Source organism: Ochotona curzoniae, unplaced genomic scaffold (genome assembly GCF_017591425.1).
Source record: "Ochotona curzoniae isolate NIBS_2020 unplaced genomic scaffold, NIBS_Ocur_1.0 contig_1, whole genome shotgun sequence".
Lineage (NCBI taxonomy): Eukaryota > Metazoa > Chordata > Mammalia > Lagomorpha > Ochotonidae > Ochotona > Ochotona curzoniae.
Window position 1 is genome coordinate 27,372,703 of NW_024464918.1, and position 18,928 is coordinate 27,391,630.

Genomic DNA, 18,928 nt, shown 5'->3' on the forward strand with positions numbered 1-18,928 from the left:
TTGTAGTTCTTTCCAGGAGAGCGCTACTGAGAGCGGACTACATTTCCCAGAAAGCCTTGCGCCGCCCGCCGGAAGGAGTGTGTCCCCACGCGGTTGTGAGTGTGATACCGGTGCGGTGGTCAGCGAGCGCGATGCCCAAGGCCAAGGGCAAGACCAGGAGGCAGAAGTTCGGTTACAACGTCAACCGAAAGCGTCTGAACCGGAATGCCCGTCGGAAAGCGGCGCCACGGATCGAGTGGTGAGGGGCCGGGCGTTCGGGAGCCGGCTGGGCTGGGACAGCCCGCGGGAGGACTGCGCCGCCACCTCTGTTCTCTCGTCTCCCTCTGTCCGTAGCTCTCACATCCGACATGCCTGGGACCATACCAAGTCGGTGCGGCAGAACCTGGCCGAGATGGGCTTGGCCATGGACCCCAACAAGGCGGTGCCCTTCCGCAAGAGACAGGTAGTGGCCAGCCTGCGCGCTGCAGTCCTTGCCCGCTCCCTCGCGCCTCACTCCGGGCTGGGGACCTGCTCCTCCTCGGCTGCCTCGGGGGTCCCTCCCTCTGCCATCGTCCTGCTCCTCCTCGGGGGTCCCTCCCTCTGCCATCACCCTGCTCCTCCTCAGGGGTCCCTCCCTCCCTCTGCCATCGCCCTGCTCCTCCTCGGGGGTCCCTCCCTCTGCCATCACCCTGCTCCTCCTCGGGGGTCCCTCCCTCCCTCTGCCATCGCCCTGCTCCTCCTCGGGGGTCCCTCCCTCTGCCATCACCCTGCTCCTCCTCAGGGGTCCCTCCCTCTGCCATCGCCCTGTTCCTCCTCGGGGGTCCCTCCCTCTGCCATTGCCCTGCTCCTCCTCGGGGTCCTTTCCCGGGCTGGGGACAAGCTCCTCCTCGGGGGTCCCTCCCTCCCCCTGCCATCGCCCTCCACACCCCCGCACAGCACACGGCCTGGGCAGGAATGGCCCCTTTTCGCTCTCTCACCGAGTCTTATGCTCCTGAAGTGAACCTGTGTAAGTTCCTTGCCATCTCTAGGAAGGACCCTTTGGGGTTTAGGCTCTTTGCTGACTTCGTTTTGGTGTGAGCCTTCCCTAGCGCGATATTTTCTGAGCAGTCTTTCTTTTCCCTCTGGACCATCTTTCCAAAGCTGCAAAAATATGACCCTTTCTCATTTAGAATCCTTTCCCTGCTCTGAATCCTAGCGTTTGTTAGCACCTGACGGTTTATTACAGCATATATTTCCTTGTGTTTATTTATTTACTTTTGTTGCAAAGTCTAATATACAGAGAGGAAGATCTTCTGTTCATTGATTTACTCCCTAAGCAGCCACAACTGCCAGAGCTGCACAGATCCAAAGCCAGGAGCCCAGAGCCTTTTCCAGGTTTCCCACGCAGTACAGGGTCCTAAGTACCTGGTACATGGGTTGTCCATGCCTGTTTTCCCAGGCCACAAGCAGGGAGCTGGATGGAAGTAAGCTGCCGGGACAAAAGCCAGTGCCCATATGGGATCCCAGAGTGTACAAGGCAGGAATTTAAACCGCTAGGCTATCGTGCCGGGCTCTCCTTGTGTTTATTATCTGCTTCCCAATGTGATCACCTTGGTGACAACAAGTTTTTGCTTTCTGCCAAATCTAGAGTGTTCAGGATGCGACAGTGCTCAATTGATAAATAATAAATGGGCTTGCTGAATGCATTTTTTTTTTCTTTTTAAGGGTTATTTATTTTGAAAGGCAGAGTCAGAAGCAGAGGGAAAGGTGTTCCACTTGCTGGTTTACTCCCTAAATGGCCCCAAAACTCACGAGGCCAGGCTGAAGCCAGCAGCCCAGACTCCATCTGGGCCTCCCACGCAGGTGACCCCGAGTTTAAGTCCTTGGACAGTCTGCTGCCGCTTTCTCAGGCGCATTGGCAGGGAACTGGGTTGGAAGCAGAGCAGTCAGGACTTGAATCAGTTCCCACATGGGAAGATGGTGCTGTAGGCAGAGGCTCGGCCTCCCGTACCACAGTGCCAGAAGTCCAGTCCTGACCTGGGCAGGGATTCTTGTGGGTGATATAGTTGTGTTAGGATACAGGAGTCTTTAAAACTTGGTCTTTGGGCCCGGCACAATAGCCTAGTGACTCGGGTCCTCGCCTTGCCTGTGCTGGGATGCCATGTGCGTGCTGGTTCCTGTCCCGATTGCTCCACTTTTCTAAGTTTGTGGCCTAGGAAAGCAGCAGAGGATAGCCCAGGGCCTTGGAATCTCTGCGTGGGAGACCCAGAAGACGCTTCTCGCTCCTGGCTTTGGATTGGTGCAGCTCCGGCTGTTGTGACTACTTGGGGAGTGAACCAGTGGATGGAGGATCTTTCTCTTTCTCCTTGGTTGACCTTCTCTGTCCTCTGCCCTTACGTGTTCTATTCTCTGCAGATGAAGGCCATGGCAGTGGATGGTGAGATGAGGCCCCAGGAGCTTGTACGGAAGCCGTACGTGCTGAATGGTAGGTGTGGGTCACCACTCTGCCGTGCCAGAGCTGGAATTAGCCCTTGGGTGTCTGTCCTTACACACCGACGCACAGGTTCCTAGGGGAAGGAAAGCTGGGGTTGTGGCCATGGACTATCCATGCTTGCATTCTGCATTGGAGTGCCCATTCAGGTCCTGGATGCTCCACTTCCAATCCGGCTTCCTGCACAGGTGCCTGGGAAGGCAGCACGTGGTGGGCCCAAGTGCGTGGACCCCTGTCAGCCATGTGGGAGACCCAGATGGAGTCCTTGGCTGCTGGCTGTGATCAGGCCCAGACTTGGCTGTTTAGGGAATGAACCAGTATGTGGAAGATGGCTCTCTGTCTCTCCCCCCTCTCTGTTGTCCTGCCTTTCAGATAGCAAAACATTCTTGGCCGAAAACAAACAAAAATCAGAACCCCAAAGCCGCTGTGTCCTTGACCATCTTGGCCAGGCCATTTTCAGTGGAATGTTAAGAACTTAACATGAAGTTCTACACGGGTAGAACTTAACGATGTTAGAAGAGTAAACCTTTCAGGAAGGCAGGAAGAACACTCCAGAAGTTTCCACGCCCCCTTCCTCTGACTTGCTGGTGAAGGATTGTGCATAACCAGACACCTGATATGAGGTCATTGAGTTCCTGTCTTTAGTCCGTGTCAGTGGTTCTCGCGAGAACAAAGCCGTGTGTACTTATTATATGATCAAGGAGAATTCAGCTGTAGTTAAAAAAGTACATACACTTTGCCATCGTAACCACAAGGATTTGAAAACATCTTGTTGTCTTTCTTCCTTCTGTTGTTTCATTTCTCAAATGCCCGCAACAGGGCTGGTCTGAGGCCTGGCACCTGGAGCGCACGCTGGCTCTCCCACGTGGGTAGCAGGGCTCCGACTCCTTGAGCCATCTGTTGGTGCCCGCTGGGACGCGCATCAGCAGGAACCTGGTCAGAAGTGGACTGGCCAGCACTCAACCTGGAAGGCTCAGGCTGAGGTGGTATGTGTTTTCCTCCTGTGCCACGTGCCCTCACCGGCCTACCCATTTCATCTATTTACTCAATTTCAAAGGATTTCTTTACTTGAAAGGCAGAGAGAGTGAGAGGTTGACATCTTCCACCTGCTGGTTCACACCCCAGCAGTCACACGGCTGGGACTGAGCCAGGCTGCAAAGTAAGGACTGGCGTTGTGGCGTAGCACGTAAGGCCACTGGCTGCTCCTCTCCCCATCCAGTTCCCTGCCTGTGGCCTGGGAAAGCAGTAGAGGATGATCCAAGTATTTGGCCCCTGCTGTCCACACGGGAGACCTAAATGAGGCTTGAGGCTCCTGGCTCCCCGCCGTTTGGGGGGTGAGCCAGGGAATGGAAGATCTGCCTGTCTGTCCTCTGTGTGGCTGACTTTGAAATCTAAAGTAAATCTTTATTTAAAGTGGACCACTTTTGGCCCCACAGCCTGAGTTGTTCCTTCACATGAAGAGGAAGGTCCAGCTTCATTCCCCATGCCTGTCAGGGTTCACGTTGGCTGTGTTGGAATCCTGAAGGCAGAGGGGCTCTCTGAGCGGCACGGCATCTGCAACGGGTCCCTGGCAGGTGTCTCCTCTCTGTCTCCAGGGCTTGACACTGAGGAGGGATTCTAACTTGGGCATCTTCCTTTTAAACCCCTCTGAGGCTGGGAGACAGGTGACTCACTCTAAAGGTACTTACTACGCGGAGAGATGGTTGAGTCATAAGAGAGACAGTGCCTGGGATCCCAGGGGCTGCTATGGAATGTTCCAGCAACAGCTTCAAAGATTGAGGAGACCTAAGACCCCTGGCTGGTTGGGTGAAGGGTGATTGGACATGCAAAGCTTCATTCTCTGACCCCGGCTTCTCTCCCACCCAAAGAGCTGGAGGCAGAAGCCAGCCTCCCAGAGAAAAAGGGAAATACGCTCTCTCGGGACCTCATAGACTACGTGCGCTACATGGTGGAGAACCACGGGGAGGACTACAAGGTGAGTGGCCGGGTGGGAAGATCCCCGGGGCTGGCTGGTGAGGTGCACGCTCGCCTGCTCCGTTTGCTGAGACTAAAGTGGAGTGAGAGGGAGTCTAGGACCTGGGTCCCAGCGTGTTTACGGCGGGGAGGGGCGGAGCAGCACGGCCTGCATCCTGATGCCCACTCAGATGCGGTGGGCTCGCATGCTGTCATGCAGCTGCTCACCATTTTTATTCTGGAAGGCTCAAATGAGAGACCATAATTTTGGCTCCTTTTGAAATGGAAAGCCCTGGCCTTAGTAGCTTCCCTGGGCACAGTTGGCCAGTTGTGGGTGGGGTACACGCTCTTCAGCTGGGCCCGCTCACACCTGCCCTCTGGACTGGCAGGCCTGCTGACCCCAAAGAATGTCTTTGCCCATTTCCCTGGCCCCTCGGTGCAGAGGGACTCCACACAAACCCTGTCTTTGGAAGTGAGGAATTGGAACCGCAGGGACGGGAAATGGCTCGTGCGGCTCAGGGCAGCAGGGCTGGGATTTGCACCCTGGCCTGTGAAGCCCTTCGTCATCCCTTGGTGCCATCTTCTCCCTCCGCAGGCCATGGCCCGGGATGAGAAAAATTACTATCAGGACACCCCAAAGCAGATTCGGAACAAGATCAACGTCTATAAACGTTTTTACCCAGAGGAGTGGCAAGCCTTCGTTGATTCCTTGCCGAAGAAGATGGACACTGAGTGACTGCTTTACACCTGCCCCTGGGCCGGGGTTTCTTGCTGGCCCGGTGATGCCGGAGTAAGGCCATCGGGGAACGGTGTGCAGGTTTGGATGCGGCTGCCACAGCCCGTGGAATCTGAGGGACACACACACATGGACACACACACATAATTTCTTCTGGGAAAGGAGCTGTTCTCAAAGGCTCCAGTTTGTTCTGGTACTCACGGGAAAGCCAGGAGAGCCGCTTTCAGAGTGGGTGGTTTGAGTGTAGTCTGTCTCATAATAAAACAAGGACCTTGACTTTGCTGATGGTTTTCTACTTGTCCCTGTCAGCCAAGCCCTGTGGCTCCCCTGCATGGCAGAGGCCATCTAGTCGTGCCAGCAGGTGTCGCTTCTATTGACTCTTCTACAAAGCGTGCCAGAACCTGGCCGCTGGCCAGGGGGCTGCCAGAGGGTGAGGAGGGTGACCCACTGAGTGCTCTCCATGCAGCCTGCCACCTCTGCTTCGTGCCGCCTGAGGTGGGGCTGAGGCCCTCCTTGCCTCCTTCCTCTGGGACTCGTGGGCTGCTGGGTGTCACCCTGGTGTGTCCTGAGCCCTGAGCTCCACATAGCATGGCTGTCCTTCTGGGGAGCAGTATTACAGGCAGGGTGCACAGTAGGCATTTTATCCCTGAAATGGTTACACAAAAACCCTGTTCTGGGGCCAGCACTACGGCTCAACAGGTTAAGCTGCCGCCTATCACACCAACATCCTGCATGGATGGCTGCTCCACTTCTGATCCAGCTCTCTGCTAATGGCCTGGGAAAGCTGCAGAGAATGGTCCAAGTGCCTGAGCTGTGTGCCCGCATAGGAAACCCAGAAGAAGCTCTTGGTTCCTGGCTCCGGTTTGATCTGATCTTGGCCATTGTGGCCAGCTGGGAAGTGAGCCAGCAAATGGAAGATCTTTTTATTTCCTGTAAGTGTTTCAAATAAAGTCTTTATATAAAAACAAGCAAAGACTCATTCACAAAGTTTCTCCCGTAAGCACCTGTATTCTGTCCCTTCTCATTGAAAAGGAGGGCTTGCGTTTGGTGTGAAACCCTGTGGGACGTGGGGTTTTACCTTTCCACAGGCAGGAAGCCAGGCTGGGGTGATGCCTCTGGGGTTTGTGGCCCAGGCTCTTGTCCAGCAAAGCGAGGCCTTCTGGCTGTCCTCTCTTGAGGCCCCCGCAAGCAGCTCACTGCCCACAGTCGGGGCAGGCTGCCAGAACCCAGGCTGGCGCCCCAGCAGTGGCTGGCTGGCGCCCCAGCTCTGTTTTGTGTCCTTGCACAGAAGTCCACTCTCAGGACCTGGACTGTGCCGTCCCCTTGTTGACCCAGCTCAGGTGCTGAGAGTACAGCATTCCTTCCCCGCCCCCGCGGCGGTCTGCAGTTGCCACCCCACCCCATACATTCCTGCAGCAGTACCGTCGCTACTGCAAACATTCCTTTTCATTTGCTTGCTATTTGCTAGACTAAGCTTGAGCCCAGAGCTCTTGTCTGGAATGCAGAGACTAGGCCAAGGCCTGTGCTGGGCCAAGGCGTGTGGAATGGCTGTCGTTAGCAAGTCCATCAGTGGCCATCACAGTGGCATAGCAGGCCAATCCTCTCTCCTGCAGTGTTGACATCCCATGTAGGCACTGGTTTGAATCCCAGCTGCTCCACTTCAATCCAGCTCCCTGCTTGCGGCCTGGGAAAGCCGCAGAGGACAGCCCAAAGCCTCGGGACCCTGCACCCAGGTGGGAAACCTAGAAAGGTGCTCCAGGCTCCTGACTTAGGTTGACTCGGCTCTAATCATTATAGCTGTTTAGGGAGTAAACCAGCAATGGAAGACTCTCCTCAGTGTAAAATCTGCCTTTCAAATAAATAAATAAATAAATCTTTGTATATATATTTTCAATTATTTTCCATGATATAATTTTGTAGGTATGGGGATTCCCCCCTCCTCTCCAAGGGCTGAAGTATCTGGGTCTCCCACAGTGAGTGCAAGGGGCCCAAGTACTGGAGCCATTCTCCTTCTTTTTTTAAAGATTTTATTTATTTTCATTGCAAAGTCAGATATACAGAGAGGAGGAGAGACAGAAAGGAAGATCTTATGTCTGATAATTCACTCCCCAAGTTACTGCAACAGTCGGAGCTGAGCTGATCTGGAGCCAGGAACCAGGAACATCCTCCAGGTCTCCCATGCAGGTGCAGGGTCCCAAGGCTTTGTGCCGTCTTCCACTGCCTTCCCAGGCCACAAGCAGGGAGCTGGATGGGAAGTGGGGCTGCTGGGATTAGAACCAGTGCTCATATGGGATCCTGGTGCGTTCAAGGTGAGGACTTTAGCTGCTAGGCTACCACGCCGGGTCCCATTCTCTACTTCTTAGGTGCATCATCAGGGAACTTGATCCAAAATGGAGCAACCAGAACTCGAACCAGCGTCCAGATGGGATGTCTACACTGGATGCTGTGGCTTAGCCAGCTACACCACAGTGCCAGCCTGAAAACCCCTACTCCTGAAGCTGTGTGAATGGACATCAGTTGCAAGGGCACCACATCAGAGAACCGCGGGCCAGGTGTGGGAGGATGGGCACCGCAGGCCAGAATCGGCAGCGGGGCCAGAGCAGGAGCGCAGTAGAATGCTCCCCAAGGCGAGAGGAAAAGGTTTTGGGGAGTCTGGTGTTTGACCTGGGGCAGAGTGGCATCGGATTTTCATCTACAGCCCAGCAGGGAAACTGCGGTGTGACAGGCTGACTTCATCCTCCCGGGCCTTATAGTAATTGAGCAATACTTTCTCAGACAAGTCGCAGACGTGCAGTTCCGGGTGCCAGGAGTTCCCTGGGGTGGCTTCTTGGTTTGGTTTGTTTTATTTGTTGGGGGAGAAGGGTGGCTTCTTGGGAGTCTTCCTGCCCCAGGCTTCCCAAGTGCCTTAACACTGTGCCAGGGCGGCCTCTTCTCAAAGGGATGGCCGCAGGTCAGAGAGTCGGAGACCGACAGCCATGCTTGGTTCTCGGGAGGCAGCCCTGCAGAACAGAAGCCCCGGGGACCAAGTGGCGGGTATGGGCCTAGGTGCCCATGTGAAATGGAGTGGACACTAGCTGGTGCTGCCTGCTCTCAGAACTGCCACCTTCCCTCCCGTGATCTCGGGACTTGAGAGCTGCCCAGCCCCAAGTGTCCCAGGCTTAGCAAGGCTGGCAGCTGTTGTGCTGGCATGGGGAGGTCAGATCAGGGACTTCCTTTAGATGGGCAACTCTAGGAAGCTGGGCTGGTTGCCAGGAGCAGGTGAGAGCAGCACAGCGCCAGGCGCCTAGATGGGGCCTTACCGCCTCTCCCCTTTGCTCAGTCTGGTGGTACAAGGTAGAGCGGCTGGGTGGACAGCTGGTTTGTCACTGTGGAGGGACAACCCAGCAGTGCAGTTCCACCCCCACCAGCAGACTCAGGGAGGCCCCGTGCCTCCAGTGTGCCACTGGCTTGAGGCTTGAGAGTAATTTCAACAAAAGCAGCTCAGGTAGATAGTGAAACTTTTTATTCTTCCAAGTTTACCTCCCCTTGTTGGGGACTTAGAAAATTGTACAACATAATGGTATTCATTAGACAAAGGCAGGTTTCCATTAGGAAAAAGGGTCCCGTTCCGTAAGGAATGCTGGTTCCCAAGGTAACCCTCGGACACAGGAGAACAAGGCAGAAGTCACCCAACAAGGCTGCCCACCCTTCGGAGGACACAAGGAAAAGCTGGCCGCGAAAAAGTCTCACTACTCTAAAAATCCAAGTCATTCTCTTAAACATGTCATAGAAAAGCAGAATACCCACTTCTGGCTGCGGAAAGTGAACTGGCAAGAGCCATGCCATGTGCTGTACCGACAGCCCACTCCCAGGGCACACTCCCCGTCTGCATTGCACAACTGCTCACCCCACCCCACCCCTGCACCTCCCAGCACTGGCCGCGGTATGGAACTGATGCATGCTGGGCCAGCGGTCAGTGGAACGCCGTCCACCCTCAGAAAGCAATGCAGTGGGCCAGCTTGTCCTCAAGGAACATCCCACTTGCTGTGCCCGATTTACTCAGGCACCACAGAAGGCTCCTTCTGCCTGCACCCACGAGAACTGTCGCCGCCACACTGGCCTTCCGCCGAGCGCAGGAGTGATGGGATGTGCATGGACAGAACCCCAGGAATTCAGTCCAACTCGGCCTTCAATGGAGGGGCTTGCACGGGTCCAAAACAGCTAGTCCACCCTGCTGGCGGCCTGCTACCTGTGGACTGGAGTCACAGGATTGGAGCAGCATTTGCACGCTTTGGGACATAATGGACATTTTCTCTCCCAAGGTCATTGCTGATCCAACAAGCGTACCTCTTAGTCGGGACTGTTCATGTGAACAGGTGTGAGACAGTGTGGGATCAACCCAAGCCTACAAGGCCCAGGGGCTTTGGGCAGGCAGCTGGCACTTGCTCTGTCTCTACTGGCATCTGTCGGTTAGCTTATTATTATTCATGCTTGCAAACAATTGTCCTCCAAGTCCCACGTTTTCTGTGTCAGCTGGGGCTTGGATAAAACAGCACCTAGAAACAGCACCTGGAATGGCAGCCCGTTTCCTCTTATAAATAAATAAAGAAAGAAGACATGGCCCCGAGGCCCAGCCCAGCTGAGCCCACACTCCTGCCTCTCCCCTGGACTCCGTGTAAACATGGAACTGGCAGCAGCTTTGTCTCCAGGTAGGGTGGGTGCAAAGGCGGGGTGGCCTCCCCTCACTCCTGTAGCCGGGGAGGCTGGCAGGACCTGCCAGGCTTTGGCTCAAGGAGAAGCAGGGGAGCTCTCCCAAAAGCTCCCAGCTGGGGCCTTCGGGTTCTTCCTAGCATTGCTGGGAAATACATTTCTTCCAAGTTAAGGGAAAATGGGAATTCCCTTCCTTGAGCGATGACGGCCCTAGGGCCAGAGAGGCAGAGATGGCAAGAGGAAGGCCACAAGCCACTTGGCAGAGCAGGGAGGACTGTGGTACGGGACTGGCAGCAAGGGCTCGTTGCACGGCGATGGCCAGAGCCTGCCCGCGGGTGGGAGGGAGGGAAGGCAGGAAGGCAGCAGGAGGGCGTGGTCTAGAACCAGGAGACCTCCAGGCTCCAGGAGGCCTTCTGACAACCTCTGCTGCTTCTCCCACTGCTGGGACCTGCAAGGTGGGGAGCCTGGAGCCCAGCGGGCAACTCAAACGGGAGGCTGAGCTGTGTTGGCAACTAGAACGAGCCAGGCACTCTGCTCTCCCAGCGCTGTGCTTCTTCATCGCCCTACTTCAGCCTCAGGGCCGCAGGAGGGCTTCTCTCTGTGGTTCTTGGCCTTGCTCTTGGCGGAGGGAAAGAAGAAGGGAAAGTGTCCTGGGCTCCCAGGCTCCCGGCCGAGCTGGTGATGAAGAAGCAGAAACAGCAGCAGCTGACGTGTGGTCCCCAGGGCTGGGTAGGGGGGAGCAGGTGGGTGGGCTCCAGCCTAGGAGAGAAGCTCCAGGAGCAGTTTCCAGATGTGCACGGTGCCAGGATTTTCGAAGCTAGGGTCTGCCGGAGCTACACTGGCTGCCAAGAGGAAAACTTCCCGTTGTGTATCGACACCTTGCAGGCCCAGCTCCTGCTGCAGCTCCACCACGCTCATGGCCTCGCTCAGGTCCTGGAGTGAAATACAGCAGCTGGTCTAGAGTTGTAACAGCCCACAGCATGCTCCTCCCAGCCCGTCCCGGTGAGACAGACCATCTTTGGCTGTCTCAGAAACCCTGTTAACAGAGGGCTGCCTCAGGACGGTCCCTCCAGGCTCCAGACCCTCCTTATCTCTGACTTTCACCTCTTTTTGGAGGTGAGCTCTCGAAGCCACAGTGGCCACGAGTAAATGCAAAATGGGGATGGTTCCCCTTGTAGGACTTTGTAGGGTCAACAGAAGCCCAGGAAGAAATGCTAGTCAAAACCACATCTGGGGCCCAGCACTGTGGCTTAGCAGCTAAAGTCCTCATCTTGAATGTGCCGGGATCCCATATGGGCACTGGTTCTAATCCCATCCAGCTCCCTGCTTGTGGCCTGGGAAAGCAGTGGAGGATGGTCCAAAGCCTTGGGACCCTGCACCCTGGCTCCTGGCTTCGGATCGGCACAGCACTGGCTGTTGTTGTCAATTGGGGAGTGAATCATCGGACGGAAGATCTTCCTCTCTATTTCTCCTCCCTGTACATCAGCCTTTCCAATAAAAATAAATAAATCATTAAAAAACCCACCACATCTGACATATATCTGATACTTTCTCCTCTCTGCAGAGGAAGGCAGGCAGAGGAACAGGAAGGAGCACAGACAAGGTGGACCTTAACCGAACTCCCAGGGCGACACCCAGGCCTCTGCGAGCAGCCGACCAACTCGGCTGGGGCTAGGCTCCTGTGACACTCACCTGCTTGTTAGCCACCACGACGACAGGCAGGTCAGGGTCCTTGTCCAGCAGCTTGTGTAGTTCCTGACGGGCCCAGGGCAGCCGCAGCCGGTCTGCCGAGTCCACCATGAACACCAGCACGTCCACCTCGTTCACAAACTCCTTCCAGTAGAAGCGCAGGTTTTGGTTGCCACCAACTGGGGAGAGGCCAGGGCCGGCTCAGGGCTCTGCTGCGACCTGGCTCTCGACCCACAGTCCCAACCACAACCTACTGCCAGCTTCCCAACGTCCCCCAGCCAGGGGGCAGAAAAAGGACTGCAGGTTCCATGGCCCAGGAGGCCAGGTTTATCTGGGTGTCCTAGGGTGAACTGCTACCTTCCAATGGCATCTTACCTGCTCACCCAACAGGTGCCACACCTCAGGTTCCATAAGCAGGGTGCCTTTCAGAGGAATGACATACAGCTGGGTGATGGGGGAACCCTCAGTTCTCTCTCCTGGGCTGCCTCACTTCTTACCAAGGCCCTAGCTTCCTCTACTCAGCGATGACCATGGTCCGAGGACACCTGGCCTACTGATGATACCCAGCCCTGCTTCAGTCCACTTCTCCTAGCCTTCTGGTGTCTTGCACATGCCACTTGAACCTCCCAACACGTGGCTGCCCACAAGAGTCAGCCTGGAGCTCAGGCTTGTGGTCACCCTGACACGTGTGGACTCAGAGCCAGAGGCACCCTCCTCTCTGAACCCCTCAAATGGCCGGCACTCAGCAGACGATCATCAAACACTGATGGAGTGCCTGCTAGATGCCAACCACTGACCGGGGGCCAGGGATGCAAAGATGAGCTGGGTGTGCAGGGCCTTCTGTCAAGGTGGTCCCTCCCTGGTGGCATGGACAGGGCAGTACCAACACCACTCAGTCAAGGAGGAAGCAAGCAGAGAGAAACAGAGATGGGGGCTTTGGATTGGCTGGACTGGAATGGTGTCCCCCGAGGTGGACAGGGGCTGAGCTTACAAAAACTAAGTGCAGGTAGAGGGGAAGGGCAAGTTCAAGATGCCCTAGAAACAGCTCGAAGGCTGAGGTGGCAGCTGAGGCACCAGAGGAGGGCGAAGGCAGCAGGGCTGGCCAGCGCTGGGCCACATGGTCCCCAAAGAGCACTGGCAGGTTGGGGAGAGCCTCGTGCGTGATGCAAGAAGGAACACGCTCTGCTGCCGACTTCGCAAAGAGATCTCTCAGCCTGGAGACAGACGAGGGGTGTCCAGGGAGGAGAGGTCACAGCGCCTGGGCAGGCAGCAAGTGGACAGAGCCAGCTGCTAACTGCACAGGAGGGGAAGAAAAGCATCACCTGGATGCTGAGCTTACTCCTCCAGGCACTCATCCACGCAGGGCCCCAGGCCAGGCCCTGCAGGGGACCACAGAGGGGACGGGAAACCCCCAGGCCTGCAGGGAGAGGTGCCTGTGACTCAAGACTCAGCGACCCTCCTCGCATTTTTGATCCTGGAGACCTTTAGCTAACAAGCCAACATCCATCCCTGTTTCCTGGGGCTGGGGCTGGGGCGGCAGGGCTATTTTTTTTCTACCAGGCAGAGTTCCCACCTGACCCGAGCTCTTGCCTCGAGAAGGCAGAGAAAGCTTGCTGAAGGGGTCAGAATCCTGCAGGAGACAGGCTCCCGCTGCGGCCGGGCAGCAGGCAGGCAAGCGCTGAAGACCACAGCCACAAGTCCACGGGGGCCAGCAGTTGTCACTCAACCCAACCTTTGTGGTCTGACACCTGCTCCTGCAACGCCTTCTCTTGCCAGCTCTGCTAAACTCCAAGAAGCATAGATCTTGGGCTGGTAGGGAACTCGGACAGACCCCGTATCCCTATGCCCCATTCATCCAGCTCTCCCAAGGGGGCTAACTCAGAGGCGGCCCAGGGCACACATGATCTAGCGGGAGGCATAGGGCGGCATGGGCAAGCTCTGCCACTCCAGCAGTGCCTAGGGTGGTCCTGGATCTAGCCTGGGAGTCAGGCAGGGCGTGAGGTGACAGGCCTGCTTAGAACCAAATCTTGCAAGGCATCAAGGAAAGAAGGATTTTTCAGACCAAGGGAACAGTGGGTGGAGCAAAGGGCATGTTGAGACAGGCAACATAGCAGGGTCCTTCACGGCTGGGGTGGGAGGGGCGGAGGCAGTCAGGGCGCCAGCTGGGGCGTGGTTTCCTCCCCCCAGGAAGGAGCTCCTGGCGGGGTGGAGGGAAGGGTGTTGTACTTAAGCTTATTGTCCATGCCCTTGCCGCCTTCAAAAGCTCCAGGCCCCAGGGAATGGGGGCGTCCACTCACTCTCCAGCAGGTCCACCTGGAAGTCCTTGGTGGGCAGCCGCACCGAGTTGAAGCCCCACGTGGGGATGTGGCCTTCGAGCGGTGGCTTCCCGGTCAGCACACGCAGGAATGTGCTTTTGCCCGAGCCATCCAGGCCCAGCACCAGCACCTCGCGCTGCTCCAGCTCCTCCAGCGCCGGCTCCTCCTCCTCGTCTTCGTCCTCGGGCTGCGGGCACAGGGGGCAGGCTGCGAGCGGCCCACGATCCTCCCACCCGACCCTCCCAGAGAGAACATGCCACCTGTGCCGGCCTTCCACCAGTGCGGGCGCGGGCAGGGCGGCCTGGCTTGGGGCAGTGGGAGGAGTGCTGCCACGGGAAGCCTTGGATTCCACACCCTTCCCACATGCCAGCTTGTCCGGAGCCACAACTTTTGCAAACTCCCTGGCGCAGGGGTACCCCGAAATCCGAGAAAGGGGTACGCTGGGGTTCCCTCCTGGCCTCCCAGAGGACTGCACCACCACGTGCACTGCGCAACCGCTGAGCTGGCCTCAGCCGGACCCGGCAATCACTCTTCCCTAGCCGCGCCCTTCCTTCTCTGGCACGGGTTCGCGGCTGAGTCCCGCCGCATTCGGAGGGCGGCATCACACACCCAAGCACGCTCACCCGGGCCCGGGGTCCGGAGCCCCGCCGCCCACCGCGTGCTCACCTGCCCCGGGGGCCTGCGTGCTGGGGGCCGCCCAGCGCCCTGTCCCCAGCGCCCTCCCGGCGCTCCGCGTCCCGCGGTGACACCCCGCGGCTGCGCGCGCCCCCTCGACGGGCCCGATACTCACTTCCCACTCGTCCCATTCGGGGAGGCGGGCCGGCTCGGCGCCCCACCAGGCCTCGCCCTGGTCCCAGCGCCGCTGCCGCCCGCGGCCGAAGTAGGCCTTCCAGAGGATGAAGAACAGCGAGCCGAGCACGGCCGCCGCGCCACCCAGCGCCAGCACCAAGGGGCCCAGCGGCCGCGGCGCCATGGGGCCGGGTGCAGGGAGCTGGCGCAGGGTTGCACTGGCCGAGCTCGTCCGGCCGGCCGCCGAAGATGGCCCCACTGCGCCTGCCGCGGCCGCGCCCACCCACCCAGCCCCGGCCCCGGCACTACAAGCCCCACAATGCACCGCCGCTGTCGCGACAGTCGGCCCGCGACCCCGCCACCGAGGGACCTCCCGCTCCCCAAGGCCCGGTGCAGGTGACTGGGGGGGCAGACGGGAGAAGGCGCTATCTCCTTACCCCTTGTGGAGTGTCCAAGGTTAGCCCATGGATGTTCTGGGTTAGCCCTCACAAGCAACCACGTGTTGTTGCAAAAGGGGAAACGGAGGCTCAGAGATGAAGTAATCGGCCCAAGGTGGCGCCACAGTGTAGAGTAGCCTGCGTTCGAATCCTAGCGAGCCACCTCCTGTGGACCGCAAGGGAGGAAATCGAAGCAAGAAGGCTGTGGCGTGGCAGAGGCAGGATCCTAACTCCGTTTCTGAGAGCCTGCTGCCTCTGCCTTCCTCCTGCGTTGCAGGGCTGTGCTACTCTCAGGTGCCAGTCCCACGCGCACTGATGGAGCGGCAGGTGCAGGCTGGAGTCAGAATGGGAACAACACCACTGGCTGCGACGCTTCCACAGCAGCAAGGAGGACCAGGAGCAAGGGCCTAAGGCACAGCCTTCTGAGACAGAAACGGGGAGGCAGCCAAGGCAGGCAGTGGGGGCTAGACCCGCCCCTTCTCCTTGGGTTCCAGTCCATCCTCCAATCCTCTCCCCTTTGCTTTTTTGTCTAGGTATCTTTAAACAACAACAAAAACGACATCTACTGCTTCGCTCTTCAAATGACCTCAAATGGCCACAAGGGCCAGAGGCGAGAGCTTCATCTGGGTCTCTCTTGGGGGTGCAGGAAGCTCAACCACTTGGGTCATCTTCCATCACTTCCCAGCCACGTTAGCAGGGAGCTGGATCAGAAGTGGAGCAGCTGGGACTTGAACTGGTGTTCATGCACCCATCGCTCTCTTGCTCTGCACATTCATGGCTAGTCGCGATAGCCTACCAGCTAAAATGCTCGACTTTTATGCACCAAGATCCTATATGGGGGCCCAGCGTGGTGGCCTGGTGGCTAGGGTCCTCGCCCTGAATGCGCCAGGATCCCATATGGGTGCCGGTTCCAATCCCAGCAGCTCTGCTTCCCATCCAGCTCCCTGCTTTTTTGGCCTGAGAGAGCAGCCGGGGAGAGCTCAAAGCCTTGCGATCCTGCACCTGTGTGGGAGACTTGGAGGAGGTTTCTGGCTCCTGGCTTCAGATGGGTTCAGCTACAGCTGTTGCAGCCACTTGGGGAGTGAATAATTGGTTGGAAGTTCTTTCTCTCTGTCTCTCTTTCTCTCTGTACATCAGCCTTTCCAATAAAAATGAATAAATCTTAAAATAAATAAGTAAATAAAATAAATAAAGCACATTGCAACCTGGCAGGTGCACTAGTTGAGAGACCCTGCAGGATCCACTTCATGATGTGGATGGGACTCAGGGCCTCTAAAGAGGAAAGTTAAGCACCCACGAATTAATCTAGAGCTTTGCCATTAGAAAAGACACATACAGGGCCCGGCGGCGTGGCCAAGCGGCTAAAGTCCTCGCCTTGAATGCCCCGGGATCCCATTTGGGCACCGGTTCTAATCCTGGCAGCTCCACTTCCCATCCAGCTCCCTGCTTGTGGCCTGGGAAAGCAATAGAGGACGGCCCAAGGCTTTGGGACCCTGCACCTGTGTAGGATACCCGGAAGAAGTTCCTGGATCCTGGTTTGGATTGGCACAGACCCAGCCGTTGCTCTCACTTAGGGAGTGAATTATTGGATGGAAGATCTTCCTCTCTGTCCTCCTCTCTATATATCTGACTTTGCAATAAAAATAAATAAATCTTTAGAAAAAAATGAACAGGGACTTTTTAAAATATATTTTTATTTTTGATGATATTTACATGGTAGATTAGGGTGATTAGGGTCAAGGGTTACTGGAAGGTGGGTGAGATCACCATTTCCACATTCTCTTTTCTCCCTTCCTGTATTTGGGGGAGTGGGGGAGAGTAGGGGAGAAGCCACACCCAGCCTCCCAACCACCTGCACACCCTGGGATGGAGGGCCGCCACCAGGCACCACCCTCGGGTCCCCGATGTGGGGCATCTCTGAGGGTCCTGCTCATGAGGTTGCGATGGTTCAAACAGTCCTGAATCACTGCTGATCTCGCCACTCCAAGCACGATGAAATCTCTCCAGAATCTGCTGGTTGACCCAGTCCACCTTAGAGTCTCTGTTTGCCCAGTTGCTCACCGTCGACACTTGGCTGGGGTAGTTGATCGATTTGTCCTGTCATCTATCATGGTACCAAGTGTCCTCTGCAGGCTCCAATGTGCTGCCAAATTTTCCATGTGCACCTGGGTACGCTGTCCACTGCTCTGTCTGAGCCACTGAGGAGGCTCAGCTCTGATATTTGCACTCCATGTTCAGACCATGGAACCCGCAATTCTCTTCATGGTTGGGGTTCTGAGTCCAGCGATTTGGTTGGGGGGATTCCCAAAGAAACTTCATCTGAGGTGATCCCAGTCCTAATTTCTGTGTGTGCTTGCAAATGCAGGGTCCGGCACAGTCCATTGCCCCAACCAGCTTATGTACATGCTGGTGGTTGCAACTGCTGGGTCAGTTCTGTGTCCAGCCGTGTCTTCTACACAAACCAATGGGTGTTGCAGCCCAGCCCGATCCTGCCCACTGCACACTCAGCCTTCATGTATACTAGCGGGAGCTGCAGCCTTGCTGGAGCGACCCACAATAACCCTTACAAAGCCCGCCCCTTCCCTGGTTTCCATATGTACGGTAGACTGGTCCAGTCTGTCCCGTGTCCCATTCATCTCTCATACATGTCAATGGGCATTGTAGCCTGGTTTAATCCAACCACCCCACTCCCACTATCCAGCTCACACATGCTGGCGGGGTGCCACTCTGTCTAGCCATGTCTGCCCCAGTCCTGATTCTCATGTTCATCAGTGGAAGTGGCAACTCAAGAGGGAGGTGCCCACTGTTCCCCTACTGGATCCACTCTTACTCCCAGATCTTGCACTCTCCACATGGTTCTGGAATTAAACTTGACAGAATTTGTCCCCTGTGCCAGCATCTGTCAGCTGATGTTACAGCAAAGCCCATCCAACCCACACTCACTCTGACTTGTGCATGCACCAGTAGGAACAGTCAACCCAGCCTGGCTTTCCCCTGATCCAGCCCACGTGAGGTCAAAAGGATTGTAGTCCTGCCTGGTCTGGTCTGCCCCCATTCCAACTCTCATGCTCTCCAGTGGGAGTGGTGGTCCAGCAGGGGAGCCCTCCACAGCTCCTCTACCGGCTTTGCCCCCTTCCCCACTGGGTCTCACGTGTCCTGGTTGAGTGCTGCCCACACAGGGACTTAATGTTGGTGATCCTGTAAGCTTTATGTGATTTCCAAAGAGAATATCTTAATCCCCAGTGTTAGGTTTTAAACGCACTTACAGCTATTACGGTTCTTACGTGCAGCTTATTCCCACAGCCAGCTCCTCTTTTTAGGATAAGTTTACTGCCGGCCAAGATCTCAGATGCAGTGGGGTGCTTTCGGAGTTCCTTTATTCCAACAGGGAGGGAACGGAAGTGGGGCTAGAGAGGAAGAAAGCTAGAAGGGGCACATCTCCTGCATGGTGGCAGGATGGGGGGGATGCCAGGGCAGGGGAAAGGGACAAGATGGAGGATGACAGGGCAGAGCCGGGTCAAAAGGGAAGGGAAAGGGAAGAGAAGGGAAGCTGGAGGATTAGCCAGTTGAGCCATGGTGCTGGACCCTTCCCATACTTTCTGTGGCACAGTCTTTGTTTCACCTTTTCCTCTCCTCTCTGATGAATCTGCAGTCTCCTGACACCTGCCGTTAGCTGCTGTTAGCAGCTGGATCCATTGGCAGGAGTGACCAAGAGCGGAGCGTGGAGGGTGAACACTGTATTCCTGAGCCAGCAGCAGCTGACCAGCGCTGTCCACCCTGTGGCTTCTATTTTTATTACATCTGTTTTGAACTTTGTCCTGCCACTTACGTGCTGTAATAGCCCCTGTAGCAACAGAGCCACTCCCGAGAG

At 56.6% G+C, this 18,928-nt stretch overlaps 2 protein-coding genes across 3 annotated transcripts; one reads left to right on the forward strand and one right to left on the reverse strand.

Annotated features, from left to right (window-relative positions):
• The first annotated feature begins 75 nt into the window (after positions 1–75).
• Positions 76–6,103, forward strand: NOP16 (NOP16 nucleolar protein). Its single transcript, XM_040976255.1, has 5 exons — positions 76–238; positions 334–442; positions 2,374–2,443; positions 4,318–4,424; positions 4,998–6,103. Exons 1-5 carry the CDS (start codon positions 132–134, stop codon positions 5,136–5,138), a joined length of 534 nt encoding a protein of 177 aa, XP_040832189.1. The 5' UTR covers positions 76–131; the 3' UTR covers positions 5,139–6,103.
• Positions 6,104–9,782: 3,679 nt separating this feature from the next.
• ARL10 (ADP ribosylation factor like GTPase 10) lies at positions 9,783–14,840 on the reverse strand. Of its 2 annotated transcripts, none has more exons than XM_040976278.1 (4): positions 14,622–14,840; positions 13,814–14,012; positions 11,520–11,695; positions 9,783–10,760 (listed from the first exon to the last, which is right to left on the reverse strand). In XM_040976278.1, exons 1-4 carry the CDS (start codon positions 14,802–14,804, stop codon positions 10,587–10,589), a joined length of 732 nt encoding a protein of 243 aa, XP_040832212.1. In that variant the 5' UTR covers positions 14,805–14,840; the 3' UTR covers positions 9,783–10,586. The 2 variants fall into 2 exon arrangements, with proteins under 2 accessions (XP_040832212.1, XP_040832203.1); XM_040976269.1 differs by having other exon boundaries at positions 9,784–10,760; positions 13,814–14,018.
• Positions 14,841–18,928: the final 4,088 nt, after the last annotated feature.